The sequence below is a fragment of the Thermobia domestica genome, chromosome 9 (genome assembly GCF_964235325.1).
Source record: "Thermobia domestica chromosome 9, izTheDome1.hap1.1, whole genome shotgun sequence".
NCBI classification, from domain to species: domain Eukaryota; kingdom Metazoa; phylum Arthropoda; class Insecta; order Zygentoma; family Lepismatidae; genus Thermobia; species Thermobia domestica.
In genome coordinates, this window is record NC_137462.1 from 75,976,661 (window position 1) to 76,001,782 (window position 25,122).

At 35.3% G+C, this 25,122-nt stretch overlaps 1 protein-coding gene across 1 annotated transcript in view; it reads left to right on the forward strand.

The window, feature by feature from the left end:
• LOC145694758 (alpha-tocopherol transfer protein-like) overlaps positions 1 to 25,122 on the forward strand; it is an 83,932-nt gene that overhangs the window by 47,931 nt on the left and 10,879 nt on the right. The window contains exon 5 of the mRNA XM_081771370.1: positions 15,894 to 16,004. Coding sequence (XP_081627496.1) covers positions 15,894 to 16,004 — 111 coding nt within the window. The remainder of the gene's footprint in view (positions 1 to 15,893; positions 16,005 to 25,122) is intronic.

The window sequence follows — 25,122 nt, forward strand, 5'->3', positions numbered from 1 at the left end:
AAGCGCAAAAGTCCATCGGTGACGCATCAGGGGACTTCACTGGAATGTTTGTCAGTGTCAATGGAATGGCACAAATTCCAGTTTCTGCTGCCATTTTTTGGAGATAGAGGCGGATTGAGCGAGATGTATGACTTGATGCCTTGTCTTGATACACCTAGGCACGATTCTTGTTCCTGTCGTAGAGATGGGGAATGTCATGACGATAAACGGATGTCAGGGCGTTAGCCTGATAATATTCCGAATTCACCCTCGTATTTTCGGCTACACGATGTATGGTCAGCTTGCCCTGGTACGAGTATCCAGCAATGATAATGAAACCTGTGCCGAAACTTACCATGCATTCAGTAAACCATTTTTGAATGCCCCTCGCACCTGTCGATCGACAAAAAATGTCACGTGGCTTGTGACAGTCACCCAGATAAACATATAACTCGTCCAGCGTTGCAAAAAACTCCCACTTTTCACCTGTCAGGTACCATTCACACAGTTTTTTGACGGTTGGTGCGCCGTTCCTGGATGTGTTTTGGCAAGAACTTTTGAGCATGCCCCTTCCGCCGCTTTACCAACCTCAAATCGCAGTGAACGATGGTGTGCACTGTCTTTAAGTGATGTCTGTAGCCGATTCGCGATGCTCCTCTGTGTGGGTGGATTCTCCCTGGTGACCAGGCTGACTTCCCAAATTCTAGCTCGTGTTCGTCTAGTGACAGGCCGGGGGTTGGCCTGTTTCTGCTCCCCAGGGATCTTCCCACGCAACGCCCCTTTCAACATCCGTGATATGCCATTTTTGGACACAGTGAATCCACACTCCTTGCTGAGTTTGATAATGGCACTATAACTGTAGTTCACGTCGGAAGGGCAGTTATGTAGACCTCCCCATAAGCACTTATTTTCAGCGCCATTTGTCCCGATATGCACTTACCACACCTGTCACGGACAATAAATGGCCCACACGACTAGCAGCTTCCTTCTCTTGTGGTGCTGCACAAGGTGTGTAACTTTGTCACCATAGATCGGAAAAAACCTCTGTAATAACCTCTAGGGTGTAGTGTGGATCAAGCTATTTTCCTTCCTCTCTTTTCGGAAGCGGATGAAAATGAAAGTGTGTGACCGATGTAAAGTACCGGCTAGCAAGAAAATATAATAATACCGAAAGAGCTTCTTTTTATTATATTTTACAGAGTAAAAGGATTTTAAGTTTGTTTGTAAGTCTAAAAGGCAGGACAATAACATGAATTTAAAACTAAATACCTTAAGGGCCTCATTTTGTATCAATCTTCACAAAATCTGCGAACCGTAACACAACACAAACTATTTTAGAAAGATTTGTTGGGTGGTTAATCAGAGTTGAACGTCCCTTTCAGCAGCGAGGCAATATTCAGACGTAGAACTACAGCTTAACATGGGAGCCGAGCATGAGCTTTCACCAATAATCACACCTAGGTCTCTTGCACCACAAACGGATACGCTAACTTTATAGTCAAGAGAGCACTTTTTAAAAGAATTATGGTGGTGATTCTGTCAGAAGTTGCGAAGGATATATAATTGCAAAACACAAAATTTGCGTTACTGACATCTTATCGAAAAATCAGTATGTAATAATTAAGTAGAAGTATCTGCATCTGTACTCCACTTTAAATTACTGTATCGCCTTTTTCAATTAGTTTCTTTACTTACACTCTAGGTACTCTAAGTACATACACTAAGTACTCTAAGTACTTACACTTTAATTACTCTAAGTACTTACACTTTAATTATTCTAGGTACTCTAAGTACATACACTCTAATTACTCTCAGTACATACACTCTAAGTACCCTCGTTGAAGTAACGAATATTTTAATTACTCTAAGTACGTACGCTCTAATTACTCGAGTACACTCGCTGAAGTACTGAATATTTTAATTGAAGTACAAGGACCCATTTGTAATTAAACTTTATTGTTCCTGATTTTCTACCGGTACTTTAGGAACAATTACTGACATGTAATTACACATGCTTATGATGACGTTTTACTAGACTGTAGTCTTACTCCATTGTTGCCTTTTTGCGTATGTAACATTGAAAGTACTTAGCTTTTGTACTTATACTCATTACCTGTAAGTAGTATTACTATGTGTACTTACTGTATTGCCATTTGAACATATGTAACCTCCAAAGTACTTACACTTTCATTACTCGTATGCAACTTACCTTTTCACGTATTTTGTTTCATTGCCGAGCTGTAAATGAAGTTCATAAGTACCCATAAAAGGTACCCGTACCTTTTATTTGAATCAAACTTGTGGTAGTATGCTAATTACTAACCTCTCGCCATTAATATTAATATACGGCTGAAGGACACTTACTCACCCTTCCAGGACAGCAGGAAGCATTCTTTCTTCTTTGAAGACTTCCAAGGTCAAACCTCATCGGTTTAACTTTTTTTTTTTCATGCTAGCCAGAAGAGCTAGCCACCTTTAAGAGGGTTATGCCCTCTGTTAGGAATGAGGTGCAGTGATATAATAGGCTAAGGTTACTGTTGTTGGGCTACGTGTTTCATTAAATATTTATTAACGTCAAATTGTCAAAATGAATAAAACATGGCGACTTAAGGAACTTTGGTTAGGTGAAAAAACAAAATTAAATATACAAAATAACACAATGATTAGAAATACGTGAAAACGTGCATTGAAAAATGTGCGTGAAATATAAGACTAGAAATAATAATACAAAATATTTCAATAAGCATGAAAAATGAGGCGAAGTGCAGTACACAATACAGCACTTGAGGTTATGTTAGTGAGACAGATGAGCTTATTCTTCAGCCTAGGGGCTGCTCTAGGCACTGATGAGAACATGGGGAGCCCATGTTAATAAACAAAGGTAATCCCTGTGCGGGAAATGATGGATGGATGAGAGGAAGATGATCGTGAACAACATGTTCTGATATGAATCGCAAAGTCGGGTCTAGTGGTTGAAGCGTGTTGTGATATAATGTAAACAGTAGAAAGAGTGGTGGATAATAGTAGGTGTAAGGTGTGGGATGAATTGCTAAATAATGCATTGTATCTTGAAGTAATGGGTGGCGAGTTTGAAAGCGTTCAGAGATGTATGTTAGCCGCAGTTTTTCAAGGTGAAATTTCAGAATTGGAAAAGTAATATGGCGGTAAAGTTCCTGCGTAGGGTTAGGGAACTTAATACGATAAGATGTACGGAAAGCGTGGCGTTCTAAGATGAAAAGTTTATGATAGTACTAAGGTCGGGCGGCTATCCAGGCAGTGAAACCATATGTCAAAACAAGTCGGAGGAAAACTTTGTAGGTGTTGAGGATTGTGTGTGACTTCAGACTCCAGGTAGTACCAGTAAGACGTTTCAAAAGATTAATGCGATTATAGGCTTTAGTAGTGACTGTTTTCAGATGTTGTGACCAAGTAAGATGGCGATTTAAGGTAATCCCCAGATACGTTACTGTACTTTTGGCCTGAAGCGGCACTTGATCAATATGGAGGGATAAGCGACGTGGGTTTCTGCGCACTCTGGAAGAGCATCGTGAAGGTAAGACGACCATGGCCTGCGTTTTTGTTGCGTTAATAGTAAGTCTCCAGTGATTACACCAGTTACTGAAACGATCGATAGCAAGCTGGAGAACGGTATTGATCTGTTGGATAGAGTTTCCGAGTCCAAGGAAAGCCGTGTCATCGGCATATTGGAAAAGATGAACGTTATCAGGTAGTCGGGATGTCAGCCACGTACAAGAGGTAGAGTAAAGGAGATAATGCACTCCAGTACGGCCCTTGTGGCACTCCAGTAAGTAGAAAGATCGGATGCGATAAACAGTCATGAATGGATATGTAGGCGAGACGGTTGGTAATGAAATTGTATATTAGGCGGATGTAGCACATAGGGAGTCGAAACTGAAGAAGTTTGCATATTAACCCGTGGTGCCAGACTAAAAACTGAAAAAAGGAAAAAAAAAGAAAGAAAAGAAAAGAAAAAAAAGAAGTGTGGTATATTGTAGTGTATGTACTGCATAGTGTATATGGATAGAATGTAAACCCAAGTCAAGTCATGAGTGGGAACCTTTCACCTCTTGTGGGGATGATATATCATCATCTTATTAATTTAGAGTATTCTAGATTTCATCTAAATAAAAGAATTCTTATTATCGGACTTCCGAAGCGAAATAAAATGTAATAAATATATGACCGTGTTTATTTTAACTTAAGTTCCCAGTCACGACCCCCTTTTTCAGTTTTTATTTTTCAAAAGAAGAAGAACGGGGTGAAGAAGACAGGAAGAAGGGAAAAGAGGGAGAGTAAGAAGATGGAGGAAAAAAGAAAATCTGTTATTGGTTAATTTAGGGGATATGGTAAAAGGAAGTTAAGAGTTGTCGAATTGAAATCGGTTTTAAGAATTATTCAGTAATGATTTGGTATTCGATGGTCGAACTAGCCACATGTCAACTCACACACACCGGACCTAGCTCCAAGATGACCACATTTTGGGGGGTCACCCCAGGCTAGCGCCGAAAATCAATGAGAAAGTTTATATTATCATTTCAAAACCGTTCAATGTTAATTCAACACTTGAGGTTTAAATTCTGAGATCGATTGTACTGTTAAACTGGTCGCAGGAGAAAAAAAAAAACATATTTAATTGGTCTCTGGAGATTTAACATTCCAAAATATTAATAAACAATGGTTAGTTCCGGCTTCTTTTGTTTTCTTCGCTCCTCTCATAGAGCCATTTCAGATAGAATCAGTATTTTCATCAATATGTATTAGTAATGAATTGCAGCCACTGACTACCATTAATCAGCAAGTCTACATATAGGTAGACACAAATATTTCAATTCAAACTAAATCTAATGTCCAGCCACACACACACTCATACAGGACAGCGTATATGATTTGTATATTTAAATTAAACTAACCTAACTACAGTTCACAAAATAGTTTATTACATCTATAAAAAAAATTAATTTAGCAGAACAGAGGAGGGTAATAAGTACATAGGTTAGAGAAAAAAATTTGCCATCAATATTCACATAGATAGGATAGTCTGGAATACTACACTATATGCTCACATATCAGTGTTGGGCAAATTTCAATTGAATTAACAATTAACAATTAATCTGTAAATTTAATTGTTAATTGCAATTAACAATTGAAATAAGTAATGGTTAATTGTTAATTGCAGTTGGCCATTAAAAAAGGAGAATCAATTGCAATTGATCAATTGATTGAAAGTAATTGCAGTGGAAAGTAATTGCAATTGAATTCTGTAATTCAATTGCAATTGAAATTAATTGGCAATTGATTCAATTGCAATTGATTCTCCTTTTTTAATGGCCAACTGCAATTAACAATTAACCATTACTTATTTCAATTGTTAATTGCAATTAACAATTAAATTTACAGATTAATTGTTAATTGTTAATTCAATTGAAATTTGCCCAACACTGATATGTGAGCATATAGTGTAGTATTCCAGACTATCCTATCTATGTGAATATTGATGGCAAATTTTTTTCTCTAACCTATGTACTTATTACCCTCCTGTGTTCTGCTAAATTAATTTTTTTTATAGATGTAATAAACTATTTTGTGAACTGTAGTTAGGTTAGTTTAATTTAAATATACAAATCATATACGCTGTCCTGTATGAGTGTGTGTGTGGCTGGACATTAGATTTAGTTTGAATTGAAATATTTGTGTCTACCTATATGTAGACTTGCTGATTAATGGTAGTCAGTGGCTGCAATTCATTACTAATACATATTGATGAAAATACTGATTCTATCTGAAATGGCTCTATGAGAGGAGCGAAGAAAACAAAAGAAGCCGGAACTAACCATTGTTTATTAATATTTTGGAATGTTAAATCTCCAGAGACCAATTAAATATGTTTTTTTTTTCTCCTGCGACCAGTTTAACAGTACAATCGATCTCAGAATTTAAACCTCAAGTGTTGAATTAACATTGAACGGTTTTGAAATGATAATATAAACTTTCTCATTGATTTTCGGCGCTAGCCTGGGGTGACCCCCCAAAATGTGGTCATCTTGGAGCTAGGTCCGGTGTGTGTGAGTTGACATGTGGCTAGTTCGACCATCGAATACCAAATCATTACTGAATAATTCTTAAAACCGATTTCAATTCGACAACTCTTAACTTCCTTTTACCATATCCCCTAAATTAACCAATAACAGATTTTCTTTTTTCCTCCATCTTCTTACTCTCCCTCTTTTCCCTTCTTCCTGTCTTCTTCACCCCGTTCTTCTTCTTTTGAAAAATAAAAACTGAAAAAGGGGGTCGTGACTGGGAACTTAAGTTAAAATAAACACGGTCATATATTTATTACATTTTATTTCGCTTCGGAAGTCCGATAATAAGAATTCTTTTATTTAGATGAAATCTAGAATACTCTAAATTAATAAGATGATGATATATCATCCCCACAAGAGGTGAAAGGTTCCCACTCATGACTTGACTTGGGTTTACATTCTATCCATATACACTATGCAGTACATACACTACAATATACCACACTTCTTTTTTTTCTTTTCTTTTCTTTCTTTTTTTTTCCTTTTTTCAGTTTTTAGTCTGGCACCACGGGTTAATATGCAAACTTCTTCAGTTTCGACTCCCTATGTGCTACATCCGCCTAATATACAATTTCATTACCAACCGTCTCGCCTACATATCCATTCATGACTGTTTATCGCATCCGATCTTTCTACTTACTGGAGTGCCACAAGGGCCGTACTGGAGTGCATTATCTCCTTTACTCTACCTCTTGTACGTGGCTGACATCCCGACTACCTGATAACGTTCATCTTTTCCAATATGCCGATGACACGGCTTTCCTTGGACTCGGAAACTCTATCCAACAGATCAATACCGTTCTCCAGCTTGCTATCGATCGTTTCAGTAACTGGTGTAATCACTGGAGACTTACTATTAACGCAACAAAAACGCAGGCCATGGTCGTCTTACCTTCACGATGCTCTTCCAGAGTGCGCAGAAACCCACGTCGCTTATCCCTCCATATTGATCAAGTGCCGCTTCAGGCCAAAAGTACAGTAACGTATCTGGGGATTACCTTAAATCGCCATCTTACTTGGTCACAACATCTGAAAACAGTCACTACTAAAGCCTATAATCGCATTAATCTTTTGAAACGTCTTACTGGTACTACCTGGAGTCTGAAGTCACACACAATCCTCAACACCTACAAAGTTTTCCTCCGACTTGTTTTGACATATGGTTTCACTGCCTGGATAGCCGCCCGACCTTAGTACTATCATAAACTTTTCATCTTAGAACGCCACACTTTCCGTACATCTTATCGTATTAAGTTCCCTAACCCTACGCAGGAACTTTACCGCCATATTACTTTTCCAATTCTGAAATTTCACCTTGAAAAACTGCGGCTAACATACATCTCTGAACGCTTTCAAACTCGCCACCCATTACTTCAAGATACAATGCATTATTTAGCAATTCATCCCACACCTTACACCTACTATTATCCACCACTCTTTCTACTGTTTACATTATATCACAACACGCTTCAACCACTAGACCCGACTTTGCGATTCATATCAGAACATGTTGTTCACGATCATCTTCCTCTCATCCATCCATCATTTCCCGCACAGGGATTACCTTTGTTTATTAACATGGGCTCCCCATGTTCTCATCAGTGCCTAGAGCAGCCCTAGGCTGAAGAATAAGCTCATCTGTCTCACTAACATAACCTCAAGTGCTGTATTGTGTACTGCACTTCGCCTCATTTTTCATGCTTATTGAAATATTTTGTATTATTATTTCTAGTCTTATATTTCACGCACATTTTTCAATGCACGTTTTCACGTATTTCTAATCATTGTGTTATTTTGTATATTTAATTTTGTTTTTTCACCTAACCAAAGTTCCTTAAGTCGCCATGTTTTATTCATTTTGACAATTTGACGTTAATAAATATTTAATGAAACACGTAGCCCAACAACAGTAACCTTAGCCTATTATATCACTGCACCTCATTCCTAACAGAGGGCATAACCCTCTTAAAGGTGGCTAGCTCTTCTGGCTAGCATGAAAAAAAAAAGTTAAACCGATGAGGTTTGACCTTGGAAGTCTTCAAAGAAGAAAGAATGCTTCCTGCTGTCCTGGAAGGGTGAGTAAGTGTCCTTCAGCCGTATATTAATATTAATGGCGAGAGGTTAGTAATTAGCATACTACCACAAGTTTGATTCAAATAAAAGGTAGGGTACCTTTTATGGGTACTTATGAACTTCATTTACAGCTCGGCAATGAAACAAAATACGTGAAAAGGTAAGTTGCATACGAGTAATGAAAGTGTAAGTACTTTGGAGGTTACATATGTTCAAATGGCAATACAGTAAGTACACATAGTAATACTACTTACAGGTAATGAGTATAAGTACAAAAGCTAAGTACTTTCAATGTTACATACGCAAAAAGGCAACAATGGAGTAAGACTACAGTCTAGTAAAACGTCATCATAAGCATGTGTAATTACATGTCAGTAATTGTTCCTAAAGTACCGGTAGAAAATCAGGAACAATAAAGTTTAATTACAAATGGGTCCTTGTACTTCAATTAAAATATTCAGTACTTCAGCGAGTGTACTCGAGTAATTAGAGCGTACGTACTTAGAGTAATTAAAATATTCGTTACTTCAACGAGGGTACTTAGAGTGTATGTACTGAGAGTAATTAGAGTGTATGTACTTAGAGTACCTAGAATAATTAAAGTGTAAGTACTTAGAGTAATTAAAGTGTAAGTACTTAGAGTACTTAGTGTATGTACTTAGAGTACCTAGAGTGTAAGTAAAGAAACTAATTGAAAAAGGCGATACAGTAATTGAAAGTGGAGTACAGATGCAGATACTTCTACTTAATTAGTGCAAGCTAGATCGCAAATTTTGCATTGCGTTGACGCAACTGCTTCTGATGAGGTCTTACATTGGAAAAGGATGCTTTCAGTGTTGCGAAGTGATTAGACTAACTTAAAATTGGTGATTTGTTTTAGCACGGGGAAAATCCAATGCCGGATCCAGGGGGGGGGGCTATCGGGGCGATCGCCACCCCCTAGAAGAGGAGACTTTCTTATTTTATATATAAATAAAACAGAATTTGGGGCTCTTAAAAATAACTCTAAGTAGCAGTATTACAACCCACCGCTCCCCAGAAGTCCGTCCTGGATCCGCCCCTTGGAAAATCATACATGAAATGTCAACGAAAAGGTGGCTCTGTAGGGAAGTCACGTTGGTAAAAATTGAACATTTTATCGTTACAAGCCAAAACAAGCTAACTACTCAGAGATATAATGGTTCTTCAGTTACGGCAATAAACATTAATAGTCTGCACAAGGCCACGGTGGTACAGGAGCAGAGCGCTCAAGTGTACCACATGGAGTCCTTGATTCAATTCCAGCTTCCACCAAGTGAGCTTTGTGGTGGGCAAACACTATATGCGTGAGCTTTCTCGTGGTTTTCCCCATTTCCTCCACTTTCCTCATTCCATTATTAGAAATCTCATCATTACTGTCTCCTTTATCCTGAGTGCATATACGTGGAATGTTAAACTAGATAATAATAATAATAATAATAATAATAATAATAATAATAATAATAATAATAATAATAATAATAATAATAATAATAATAATAATATTATCAAGATCAGTTTTAGCCCAAGGCATCAAACCAGTATACGCCACTGAAGTTTCTTAACCGTTTGTGCGGATGATGTCGCAATGTCACATTGCAGCGTGACAGTATTCTCTTGATAGAAGCAATAGATATGAATGTGTTAAGAATTTATTTGAGTTTTATGCACGATAACGTTGAATAAATTGTTTAATATAACCATTTGTAATGCTGAAGAGAATGTGTATCATATCGAATGTTATACTTTATCGCATTCAAAAGACAATAGCGACTGCACAAAAATTATATTAGTCTAATAGTCTGTTCGACAAATTCTTTGAGAAAATAATTACAAGAAATGTGTGTCCTGTTACACATTCCAGTACCTTTTGAGGTGAAATGTAGATCGGTAATTTAACGTGCCAGTACTCTTATTTATATTAAACTAACTATAATTGTACGTTCTTGGCACAGGAAAAAATAGGTTCATGGAAAAGTAGAATTGAATCCCTTCCACTTTCCCCTTAGGAGACGCTAAGGGATGAATTTGGACTTAAACGACATCGGGGAGTGTTATTACTTATTTCAGCGATCCTGAAAACTATGAAGTGGAAATTAATATCAGTCGTTTTCGATTATTTTTTACATGTCCCAAATATGGACTAGGAGAAAATAACGAACAAACATCATTACGTTAATTTTGTATTTACAAGCAGAAATATGAAAAATTATGCAATCAATTAAATTTAATTTGTAATAACAGTGCATTTATTTTTACCTCTACCCAGGGGTAAAAGTGAGGGAGAACGCAGGGGACGACGTCCACCCTCTTTCAGAAAATATTTGAGCGTCCTCCATTTTCTAAAAAAAAAAAAAAAAAATTGCAAAGATAGGCACAGGGGACATCGTGATGTCATGCGTCTCTCTACATTTTCATATCCACTTTTACCCATGCCTCTACCTTGCTCTAAATTGATAGGTTATTGCCTTGGAAGAACTTAATCTGAATATTTATATTTTAAAGAGTTCTTTAAAGATTGAAACCAGGGACAGCAATACAGTGCGCCAAGTAATTACAATTCTAATCTCGTCTATACACCGTTAATCTAGTCTATGATAACATCAAGTTGGTAATAAATATGGGCAGAATGGACGATAATATTTTTTTTATGAATAAGAAAAGAAGTTGCTTGTCACAATGCCTACTATTGACATACAAATATCACTAATACTCCATAAGAAACACATTAATATCGTCAGTATGTCACATAAGTATTTACATATTGAATGGAACTGTTAACGTGTGCTTGTGAACTCTTTTTAAATTCCACAATAATTAGTTTAGTTACTTAGAATATACTCTTAAAATAATAAATGCATACATTACAAAATGAATTTAGGAAGAAAAAAGACATAAGAAACATAAACAGGAAAATGACATAAAAATATAAATAAAAAATATTGCAATATAAATAAATCAAAATGTATTGTCCGTAAATCTCGATACAATTTCATATGTTTTATATATTCACTTTCTAAATATAATTTACTTTTTGCTATTTAATTATGTGTTAGTCCTTATATTTATTTCCACAGATACATAAGTAAATTTACGGATGAAAATAAAGTAAAATGTATATATTTGCATCTATTTACGTTCAAACTATCTACACTGTCCATTCTCTGTCAATCATAACCTTGTACTACTATTCTCCACAATTTATTTCAGGACTCCAGGTTCCTCTTCTTGGATTCGTTTTAGTTTCCACACAAGTTCTTGGGAAACCCTCCACTGCAAATTTGCACGTCCTGGTACCTGTATTGGAATAGCCACTGTTTCCTTCTCCACCACTATTCGTGGTTCAACTTTGTTCACTAATTATTTCAATCGTCTTCTCCTTCTTGTGAATCACCCATTTCGTCACTGGCATGTTGAACCTTGTTCATATGATCCTGATTTTTACTTCTTTCACAACTAATTCATTCTTGCGCCAGTCAACTACGGATCGATGGTGCAGTGACTCTAATTTCTACATCATAGCTAGGACACTGGATAGATCCTTCGTGATTTTGACAGTAAAAACCTCACGGTATACCCAAGGATATTGTGGACGCCAAATCAAATAAAATCGTCTCATCACGTGAGCTAGATTAAAATTTTATAAAGAAATAAAATTTGCCAATGCCAAATTCCCTTACCGTCTTGTGGGCTTCACGTTCTATTACGATCTTTCTCGCATAATGTTGTGGTAGATTATTCACTTTGCATCACTCTACTCATGATCAACAGCTTCAGAAATGGTTCAGGTTTGTTACGTTTTGGTAGAGATTTGCAGATATAAATTCAACCCAATAAATGTTTTTGAGTCAGACTATGTGACACCCAAACATTAAGCTATCTTTTCTAGCTAGAGTTCTCCAAATAGTTCAGCACTGTTCGGTGATGGATTTGATGGTCATGGGCGATGTTATGACTGGTTACATGCTAGTCTTGCTCGGCTTTAGCGAGAATATTATCGACTTTAGCCGTGATTGATGGCTGACTGGAAGGATATCGTAATTTGCAGAAAGAAAGTGACCAAATCATTTTTTGCCTGTTCCTTTTGATAACGTATCTTGGCCATAAACAGCACACATTTCTTCATGGGTCTGGACGACATTTGGGCCTCTAGCATAATAAAATTGTAATATGTAGCAAAGTTTTGCAGAAAGTTCACTCACCTTCATAGCGCAAAACCTTACATCTGAATATAGAAATTCCATCACTTTTGCACATTTACTAGCTTCAAATACTTGCTGTCTGGCTCGCTGCGACTCGTATACCAGTAGGACACACGCCATGTGATGCACAAAAGGTATAATACATTTTATACTACTGATTTATTATCGTCTAACGGAAAAAAATGTGCAAAGATGAAACATGTACAAATCACAATCAGCTGAACTTCTATATCAGTGAAAAACGATAAATTTGAAAGGACCTATCCGGTTACAATGATGTGAACAGACTTTGGGGGAAATAGCTGACATTCAGTTCAAATTGTAAAAGACGTTACGCAGATTCTCTATCCCAAAAGCAAATTGTAATAAAATGGAAGGAACAAAGTCAAAAAGCACGAGATATTGACATTAATGTCAATGGAAAATCAATGACAAAATACAAAATAGGTTGTTTATATATATATATATATATATATATATATATATATATATATATATATATATATATATATATATATATATATATATATATATATATATATATATATATATATATATATATATATATATATATATATATATATATATAATCAGAAACTATAATAAGGAGATGACTAATTGAAATTTTATTGCAAATACACAATAAAGAGCTTAAAAACGGTAGATAGCACGTAAGGTAAATATAGATAGAACACTCTCACAAGTCAATTGTTTGAATTAAAATCAATAATAATGATAAAGTATATGTATCTCCTGCGAATTATCCAGTGCCCCACGAGGAGTTTACGTGTCTGATATATCTTACATCTGGATTTGGAATCTCCAGAATCTATTCAGCACGCAACGTGACTTTTGACCTGATCATATGAGACAGTCTGGTCCTTATGGCAAATTGGATATATCCTTCTTTTGTAAACTAGAAAATTGACACGTATAAGAAACAGCCACAACACCTACATAGGTGAAACTGATACTGAAGTATTCGTCATCAATCTTTTCATTATTACAGTACTATGTTCGAACAAGATGGCAGACAGTACACAGTACGCTTAATGAGATATAGCTCAAAATTTATCCTTAATTCTTATACTTTAATTTCTGTTTAACTAAAATATTGTCCTAAGATGAGATGTATATCAGTCAAAATAGATACATAGAGGTAAACAAAATACAATACTTGAGGAAAGACTCTCAAGCAGGCACGTAGCCAGGATTTCGTAATAGGGGGGGTCCGAGACATACTGTGGTTATCTGTAGTGGTAATACTGTGGTTATCACACCAGAGTTCGATTATTATAAACTATTTTACTGGTAACATATATCGGTTCGTTTAGTCAGGATTTCGTGATTGGGGGGAGGGTTGATATGAAATCACCCAGGGGCTTGATCAATTTAAACTATTTTACTAGCAATATTGGTTTGTTAAGACTTTAAAATTAGGACATATTAGCAAGGGCGCCGATTTCTCTGTAAATTTCGGGGGGTCCATTCAGATGCAAAAGGCATATATGAGGATTTTAAGACAAATTGCATTCAAATATGCCAATATGTTATATATTTATAAATACAACAAGGGGACCCACATGACCCTTGGGGGGCCAGCCCCACTCGACCCCCCCAGGATCGGTGCCCATGCATGTTAGTAAGTATTTTAGTAACAAACTATGAAGAAATCTTCTTCTATATATATAAAAGAGAACGTACAAAATCCTTTGTCCGCTCATCACGCTAATACGGCTGAACCAATTTCTTTCATTTTTGGGGGGTTATTAGGATTTGGACCCTAGATGGTTTTTATCATATCACTTTAATTTTTAATTACCAGTGTCTTGAGATAATTGACCATTCAAGTGTCCATAACGTACAAATCCTTTGTTATTAGTTCATCATAGGTAAAAATAAACGTATTTATATGCAACCCGCATGACCGTGTCACTCGGCGGGTTAACATAAATGACAGGCGATATACAGCGGAAAATAGCTTGAATCTTCTGTTTAAAATTTTTTAATTGATTTGCTTATTTTTACAGACACTTTTACAATATGCCAGCACCGGGATGACCGCAGCGAAGCGGGGCGGGTTAACATAAATGACAGGCGATATAATGTTAAGATTTACTGCAATCTTCTATGGTTTTTATCATATCACTTGAAAGCGAAAAAGTAAAAATTATCTAAGTAACAAAGTTTATTGCGTTCCGGGGTGACCGCAGCGAAGCGGGGTGAACGCTGCTAGTCTCGAATAAAAGAATATTTATAAAATATTTTTTAAAAAATTACAATATCTACGTTCCTTCTTCTGTTCATCGAAATATGACAATTTTCCTTTCATTATGACCTCAACTATTAAAAAAAAAAAAAAAAAAAAACGTATCCAATTATGTCTTGTAAAATATTTTATATCTGCGTTCCTTTCTCTGTTGAATCAAATGTTAACAGGACTTGCTTTCCACATAACTTTTTTGTTTTTATTATTCCGTCAATTACTGTCTGTTCCAAATGACAAGTTAAAGGAGCAGTAGAAAACCGTTTCTGAAATAACATGTTTGATAGTACAGGGAAGCGATGATTAAAAAAAATATTTTTAGCTTTATTTTTATCTTTTTTTTAGCGCTGATTCTTCCTATTTCTTGTTTCTTTTTGTTTCGTCCTTCCTTAATTTTTTTATTTCTGATCTCGAAGGGGGGGGTCCGGACCCCCCGGACCCACCCCTTGGCTACGTGCCTGTTCTCAGGGTATAGTTTCCGAGGCAATCGGGAGAAATTAACTTTAATTGTGTCGAAAAGTATGCCATTCGTTGCTAATGTCATGTGATAGATAGATTTTACTCTGCTAGAATAGATTATTCAGTTGTTTATGTGCTGTGTATGAAAAATATGCATTATTAGGTAGCATATTGTGGCTATGGCTACTGTTGTTCGAGTTTTCCTAACAATGCTGTGACAATGCTGTTTGAAAGATAAAGAACAAACGCATCACCCAAGGTGCATTTTAGCGAAATAAAGCTAATTGTGTTCAACAAATCTACGTATTTGGTGTTTAATTTTCTTCGAAGAAATTAAGGAATTCAATATCTATCAGCCAACACCAGGGACAGAGAAACGTAAAAGTAAAATGGATGTTTGTAGCAGCAGAGCGATGAGACAATATGGCTCCTGTATGCGATAGAAATTGATAACTTATCTTTACATAAGGTTTGAATCCAGCATTTAGTTGCAACTTCACGCCTCATATAACCTAACTTCCTGACAGAAACATTAATCTTTAATTGAACAAGAGAATGGTTAATTACACAACAAAATGTATCTGTTTGTACTACTCTATAGATGCTCTTTCAATTTACGTGCATTGTAAATTTACTATAATAATGTTAAGGCAAGGGCAAACAACACGAAATTGATATCAGGACTTTTGAGTATACTCCAATGATTGTTGATTTATATATAATATCTATACTAACTCCTACTTCACTTAATTGTAGTATTTGCTTTCTTATATATGTGTTTTTCATTTGTAGGAAGCATACCCTGAACGAGTAAAACAAGTGCACGTAATTGGAGCTTCCCAATTAGCAGCGAGAGTTCTTCCATTTATCAAACCACTAATTAAAAGCAAAATATTGAACAGGGTAAGTAAAGTAGCAAATGGATATGCTACTGCAAGATAATATTTTTGAGGATATTTTCTCTCTCAGGTTTCCTTTTGACTCTTTGATAGTTGGCTAAGAGATTGACAATAATAATCTCTATTTTCATAAGCAATGACAATCTCAGGTATAACACTGTATGTAATGCATAAAATATAACATATTTTCTATTTAGATTAGGGTTACCAGGTTAACTTTCGCAGAATTCAGAACCGCAATCATTTTTAATCTAACCTATTTTTCGTTCCGTCTTACTTCTGAACAACAGTAAATAAAAGGTCACGTGACACTAAAATACGTTGATTTACTTATGAGTTATTGATGCGAACAGTCTTGCGCAAAATAATTCATCATACGTATTAATGTAAACCGTTTACTGAATATGTTGATTACTATAACCAGTAGTTGCTTAAGAAATGTTTTACATTCGCTGAAGAAAATCCTTTCACAGCAAAACAACGATGGAAGCTGTGAATAAATTAATTTCCTTTATAAAAGACACCAAAAGGGATCAATGAATTAGAATAATCAAAGAATTGAATGTGACAAAAGACAGTCACAAAGCAAGGAGAATTGTGATGCGCCTTTCTAAGACAACTGAACATCAATAATATAACTCTCAACCAATTAGCGCATTAACTATTACCCAGAAGGACAGCCGAAATCCAACATGTCCAAACTACAAGGAGAAGAACATGTGTATCGTAATGGCTGTCCAACACCATTCTACATGGTAGAATTTGAGGAAGTTATCAAACAGAGTAAAAACGGAAAAAGCGGCTGGTTTGGATTATATTGGAACAGAACAAATTAATCAATTGAGTTTAACAACAAAGAAATAGATTCTTGAGATTCTTGAGCTCTTTAACGGATATATGAGTATATATCCAATTCAGAAGATGTGGGGAAAAAGCCGATTGGTTGCTCTGCTGAACCCTGACAAAATAGGAAACCATCCGAAAAATTTTAGACCACTTGGATTTTGTCACCGTTACAAGCTGCTACAAAGATGGATCTTGAATCATCTTTTACCTATAATTGACCCTATGCTTATACCTTAGCAAGCTGAATTTCATCCGGATAAATATTATACTAGACAACTGCTTAATCTTAGTTTATAGAAGATGAGTGCGAAGCTCGCAAGATGAAATGAGTGGTATTTGTTGACGTATCAGTAGCATATGACACTGTCAACCATCAGGTACCGTGCCCAACGTGACCAAATATCTTACCTTGTTAGTCTAACCGTAAGCAGATTCATCGCCATTCTTCTACAAATTTTTCATCGACTTCCAAGGACAGCACAGTCGTTGGAGATTACAAAAGAACGTCTTTCCCCAAATAAGTGTACTGGCCCCAATTTTGTTTGTTTAATATATATATATATATATATATATATATATATATATATATATATATATATACACGAACGACCAATCCACTGCCTCAACAACATTAGTTTCTTGTACACTGATGATCTTTCTCTGGCTACCCATGGCCCAGACTTTGAATCAGTGAAAAAAATCCTCACTAATTTCCTTGAAGGTTTGTCGAGATACTGCAATACAAACCAACTTAAAATAAATCGCTTAAAGACATAATTATGTGCTTCTCAGTTGAGAAATAGGGAATACACTCGCTGGTTAAAAGTATCCTAGTCAGAGGTTGAACAGAAACACTGTAATACTCAAAAATACCTGGGAGTGAACCTCTTCACAAATCACTCACGTTCAAGAAACATTAGACGAATTCCATGTCGAAAGTTTGTGCCAGGGACAATATTCTCAGAAAACTGGCTGAATCACAGTGTTGTAATCAACCTGAAACTAGTCGAAGTTCTGCACTGGGTTGTATTATTCAACTGCAGAGTATTCCTGTCTGTTTGGTGTAATTCAACTCGTGCTGAACAAGTGGATGTAATTCTCAGCGACATACACACACCCAATCATAACACCTGTTTGAAACCAATGGATGATTTTACCCTCTTGCAGGAATAGTATCACATTCTGTTCGAAAAGAAATAGCTGCAAACAAGGAAAGGAAGAAAATGGAGTATGAAAGAACTCATCCATTACATGGGCTAAACCAGAAAGAGTTTCTTAAACACATCAAAGGAAGTTACAGTCACCGATGAAAGAGTCAGATTACAATTGTGAAAGCTGATGCCTCCCCCTTCCTTCTGGAAAAGGATATCAGAAACCTAGTATGTAAGCCCGACAATGGATAGCAAACATTAAAATCTTTCAATAGACTGAGATCGGGAGTGGACAAATCCAGGGTCAATCTTGCAAGATGGGCAAATATAGAAAGAGTAGAAAGTTGTTGGAAATAAGTAGTCTTCAATCTAAAATGGTGAATTTTTTCAATACCACCAGCTGTTGGGGCTCCATAAGACCACTGTGATAAATGAAAGAGAAAAGCTACCCAGTTCAGGAGGCTGTTCCGGATTTTGATGATCCGAATTTTTGATACGCTCGATACAGCATACGTTGTCCATAGCTTCACATTAGTGATGCTCAACCGAAAACAGTGACATGATCTTTGAACCCATTCCTCTTAAAGACGAGACAATATGATGGAAAACGGTATGTGCTGTAAGGGTTTATCTTGCATAACGACCTGTCTACCTCTAACAACACCGAATTCAAGCCTCGCTCCTGGTTCGGAGCCCACCTTAATAATAGTTTCTGTTCTTCATAATCTCGATCTTGTATAAGAACATAAGGCTCAAAAACCAATGATCTGCAGCAGACTATAATTTTACATCCATGAGTATTGTCTAGTGTAATATTTACGTAGTCAATGTCTAACCTACCTGCGAAGACTGTGTAGAAGATTTCTATGTATGAAGTTTATACCAAATTGTCCCGTTTGTAGTGTCTGTTAAATGGGTGAAGAAAAATATTGATAAAGAAATAGAAAGAAAGATTATATGAAAACGAAAAGCAGAAATTATACCAGTAGCGTATTAAAATTGGATAAAAATCTATTCGTAGAACGATTTTTAATCTATCTCTATTTGCAGTCAAAAATAGCTAATATATTCAAAATAAAACTAGAGGAAAAACATGGAAAAAATACGTAGAAAGAAATTGAAAAATAGGAAATGTTAGGAGTCACAAAAGATGAAATACTGAGACATCTGCTAACCTTAACTGAAATAAATCATCTTAACGATGTTGAGAACCTGCATGTGGATTGATTTTATATGGAGAATTACTAGTATTGTTCTCTATTCTTCGTAATAAACGGAATTTTTAATTGTTTGATTTTACTGATTTCTACCTCAAATTCGGTTAAATGTCTTTTTTTTTAAAAAAAAACTGAATTTTCATTATGTATCATTTTAATACTATTTATTTAAAGTGGTATTTGATTTATAAATATTTAAAGAAATATGTATTACAAATTTTAATTTTCACGTAGTGTGGAACATTTAATTAGGAAGAAATTAGTAAAATCAAACCATTGAAATCTGTTAGTGGGTACAAATGTTTAATTTTTAATTGTGTGGCTCAGCTGCTTGAGGTGAATATTTGTTTGTTTGTTTTATTTTTTATAAAATCCATTCATCACTTAACTCCATAGAAAAAAACTTAAAATACGTTTCACTTCTAAATTTGAGTTATTTCTACCTAGAAAAAACTAATTACCGCAAGTCGAGTTCGAAAATATTATTCTTATATCAAGTCACAACTACCAGTAAATAAACTACCTTAATTGAATATTTGTCAGAATGATAAGCTACCGTTTTGGTATCATGCAACTTTAAAATATTTATATCATCTTTAGTGCAGAGAAATTTTGCTGTTTCGCTTGTTACAAAATACAGTATAAGAAACTGTAACTATTGCTTTCCATATTTTCAACAATTTGGTGTAACTTCCGTATTGCGCAAAAAGTAAAATGGTCTTATTACACAGTAATGGGACATAAATAAAGTGTCAAAATAGAATTACCTTGTTTTCTTGTACTCCCGTCTTTCAATTTTTAGGCCACTTGAAATGCCTGTAGGAATATTTGTAATAATTTTCCCATAGTCTTTCCAAGATTTTAGAGCGTTCAATAAACATTAACAATTTCTTAATGAGGGTGGAAAGAATTTTTACCTTTTAATGTTATGCGAATGCATTCCTGTATTTGTAAATGACATGATGCTTTTCGAATTTTATAAATTATTTTTCTACAAATATACAGCTCTAATACACAGGTTACATCAGAAGAAAGCTAATCTGATGTTTAGAAACAGTTCGTGTGTTCATTAGTTTGAACTTTAGTGTTGCTTTCTGAACCGAAGCTATGTAAGACATGAACCTACAGCTTAACTTGGTATCCAAACCAGATTAGCTACCAACGGAAATCGAACCGAGATCGTCCTAAGAACAATTCAGAGTAGTTCTACAATTAGGGTAGTATCTGTAAGTAAGGAACTATTAGAAGAATAAATATGGATTTCTGGGACTTCATGCCACGTAATCCACTTTTACTTAATTTTTGCACACACACACACACACACACACGTATATATATATATATAATATGGTTTCTTTAAGGTGAGTTTAAAGAAGCACTAATCACCAACAGATGGCAGCACATATCCCCTACATCCCAATGTATCTTGTAGGGAGCGATATATTCACAATCATTGAACCCACTCCCAAGAGATGAATATTCAAAGTACGTTCTAATATATGTGTAATATATAATTAAACAGTAGTCTGTGCACTTCTGTAAAATTTTGTTTCTTTCAGTTTTGATAGACTTTAGTTGGAGCCATGGGCGTCTCTGAGATGTAAAAATGGAGGCGGACAATTAGAAGAAAAAAGATTCCGGGCTGTAACTAAATTATATCAAAATCATGATGTAAATGGGAATCTACTTAAGTTAGCGAGATCGGGTTTCTATCTCTACCAGTACAATTAATCATAATTTTATTCCATGATTGGTAGGTCCATTAGGTATGAACTTCATTATGATATACGAACTATTTTATTAATACTAGCAATTAATTTTTTATTTCTCTACCATCCCTATTTCCTTTCCATCATATCTTCTAAGTACAACTTTTAAAAGTTATTTTCAATTATATTTTTTCAACCGTATTATTCATAATGACCCTTATTGGTTTATCGTTCCAAACAGCTAAGATTTTTCATCTTACTCAACAAAAGAATTTCGGACAACTCAAATATAGTATTTTTTAAATATGTTTTGTCGTCTTAATGCACACGTTTTTGCTTCGTATAATGGGCTACTGAGAATTCAACTGCTTTCTGTAACTCTTCATACAGTGACTCACATTATGTGCTTCTCTTCATGGTTACCACAATAATATTTCAGCATTTCTCACGTTGCTTTCTTTTTATTTTACGTTTACATTCCATTCCTTAGTTAACAATAGTAGATAAGCATTGAAAACTCCCATCTATTCTACTATCTTTGCTGAGATTTTTATGTCACAGCCTCAATCATATTAGCCTCCATTGCTTTAATATTTTTTACATTTATGTTAGTTTCAAATTATTTTCACTTTTTTTTTTATCTGACATCATGTTGATTTTCCATTCAGATTCCACAACTCCAGCCATATAATCAGAAAAGCAAAAATATTAGTCCTAATTCCAATCAAATGACTTTTCATCCTAATCAAAAATTTTCTCACTACTCTTCGAGACAGTAAATAATATCAGTGAAATTCTAAATGTTGTCAACCATCCCTTCCAATTCACTATCCTATATGTTACTCCATATGTAAGTACTAGGGTGTATCGAAAAAGGTTTTTTTTTTCGAAATCTTGTCACCCTTAGAGGCCATTTTTGGCCAAATGTGTTTAATAAAACATAGAAAAAATTTCAAGTCGATACCTCAATTTTTTTTAGGTGCCGCCATTGGCTTGAAATTCGGGAAAAAATGATGAAATCATAGATTTTTAAAACAATAAGTGAAATGTTTATTACCTTATACAGTAGTAATTGTTTTTCAAATAGTCCAAATATAATGAGGAAAGAAATTGAAGATCGTTAGCTCTTGTTTATCATGTGCCGCCATCGCTTTGACTTGGAGGAAAAAGCGATAAACTTATAATATCTGTGTGTGGCAGCTGCCTCCCCTCCAACTCAATTATTTAAACAAATGGACTGACCTTACTGAGACATACATAATCAGTTTGAGGTGAGTTATCACATTTGAGTGTTGTACTTTTGCTAGTTGGGTAACATACTGTTTTCTTGCTTGATCCTATTGTTCATAAGCCTGTTGTTTTCTCCATATATGTTTGTGAGTGCGCAATTCTTTTTTTACTTGTATGATCATGAAGTTGGAAAAAAAGGCTTGATTACGGTCAGAGGACATAACAACATTTATTCACGATGTTATTGGGTGTCCAGAAGTGTTCAGTTGTGTTCAACTGCCTATAATAAAAAGTGTGCTGAAACAATTCCTATGGGGAACGGAAACAAAGAAGAGAATTTCAGTTCTAGAAAAGATTCGCCAGCCAAGGACATTGCTGCTTCTAAAATAATTCAAGTTGCTTCTAAAATAATTCAAGTTTGGGAGAAGTAGAAAAGCTACTTTATGTGGAAAAGCTACTTTAAGTCAACAACGAATTGTAGCCTTAATTCTTCAGTATTACGAAAAAGTTCCTCAGCTCCTAAAAATCAGTGAAAAAATCAAACCCTACATGTGATACTAAAATAATGCAATATCAAAAATTTACCATAGAAACCTTATTCAATATTGCTTGGTGTAAATGAGCTGATCATCTAATTCATTCTAAATTTCAAAAAGAAAGACGAGTGTCAAATTTCCACGAGTACCATTTCTGACATACCTTGACATCAAAAGTTGTTGTTCTAGGGTGTGATGGAACGCCAGTTAATACTGTGACGATGTGCATGTCTCTTTCTGTTTACTTAGCTCGTTAAATTCCACATAATGTAGAGAACTGCTCACGCTATTTCTTTAGCGGTTGTCACAAAATAATTTTAATTAAATTACACCATGATTTTCATGGGAAAAGTGGATTAATCTAGGGGAATGACAACATAATTTCTAAAAAGCAAGTTTATTACATAACTAAAATTGTAATATACAACTACATTTAATTGAATGATTTAACAAGAGTAATTTGATATCTGATAGTTCATTTGATAGTTTGATACCTAAATATAGATCGATTAACAGACAAGATATTCAAATATTTAAGTTATTGGAGATGGAAGATGAAATACAAGTATGCGAAAACAGTTCTTAATCTTGAAAGTTTTACTGTGGGTAGACAGAACATTTTGAAGTACTGCATGACATCTCTAATCTTGAAATTACTGATGCAACAAGTGTTCATACATACCTTATAGTAGTATTCTTGTAACTCTTAGAAACTTTGGCGATGATTCTGTCAGCTCACAACCGACGTCTCGAATCTCCTGAATCTCTGAGCCTCACAACCTCTGGACCTCTGAACCTCTGAACCTCTGAACCTCTGAACAACTGTTTGAGACCTTGAGGTCCTTTTATATTCATTTCGAGGGACACACCCAAGCCTCGTATCAGTCAGTTCATCCGTTTGCATCAGATCCACAAATATGGAAACTTATTGCTCTTTTGCATTCTGATTTGCTCTTAACAAGGGCCGCACCCAGAATACATGGCATGCAACACATGTACACACGTGTACTGTCACAGCCGGAAGAATTCAATAGCATGATTTCTAGACTTATCCATAGATTCTTAACTATTTAACCAATTTCCGCACATTAATGCGGCGTCACGTTGTCAAAATCATGATTATGTATCCTGTATGATGACTATGAGTAACCTTCGACAAGTAAACTTCCTACAAAATTGCGCAGCAAAAGCAACATCAGTCAGAAAGTTTTACTATTTCCTTTCTCTGTTGCTAGCTTGTGGCACGCCAAGAGGGAAAAATGTCTTTTAAAATGCATATTAATTCAAATTGATCTTTTCAATTCCTTCAATAAAGAGCAATGTAACTATATTTTTGGATTCAGCGTCACAATACTGGAAGAAAAACTGGAGTAATGGCCAATATTGCAAATTATTTATGAAAGCCACTTCAAAGAATAATTTATCTGTTGCATACAAATGAAATTCTACATAGACATTTAATCCATGAAATCGATGGTAAGGTTAAGGAGCCAAATTCATACGAAGGACAAAGTGGACTGACTTTACAAAACTGCGAGTCCTTACCACTTGTTCATTTTGAATCTGTAGCTGCTTACCGGATTCAGGACTTCAGTGCTTTGAATTCAAGCACGAATCAAAAATATCTTCTGAATATTTGTCAGCTGTTTTGTTGGGATATTGTTCTGCAAGTTTGACTAGTCAAAATCCTGAAAAGCTATATCAGGCAAGATGGGTGACAACTGCTAATAGAATTTTGCTCCTTTAGAACGGCGCCGAAAATCCGTCAACAGACTTCAAGATTATGATTTCCTACATAATGAATGTTTATGCTCCTGTACGGTTCTATATTAAAAGCGAACCATCGTGCACACAAGGAGCTAAACATTTATTGAAACTTACGTCATTTTCTAGATCTATGGATTCAAATATTAAATCAATCATGCATCCAGTGAAAACGCGAAATGTGTGATTTAGTCATCCTGATAATTTACTTCTGGCAGTGATATCGGACATAGATGCGAACATAAGGCTCGGTTGGAAAAAAAAAGTTGAAAGCAAGAACATCCTTATCTATCAATGTGAGAGAATGCAAAGTTCCTGAGGTCAAATTAGACCCGAAAACCTACATTAACATGATAAATTTGTCAAAGTGTGTCTTGATGGAGCTATCATTATCAAAACACCTAAGCAAAGATGAGTTGCAACATACCATAAAAATTGCCGCAGTTGCCAGTGAAGAAGTAATAAGTTTTCCTTGCCACACGCAAGCAATAGAACGCATAATAAAATTAGTGACAGAAGCGGCTAGTTCTATATGTGGTGCAGACGCTCGTCGTGGACTTATTTTGCAACTTTAAAATCTCGGGAGGGAATACTACATTTCACAAAGAAATCAGAAAATAAATTAAAAATGAGTAACTGAACGTAAATATTAGACAACATTTGAGAGCC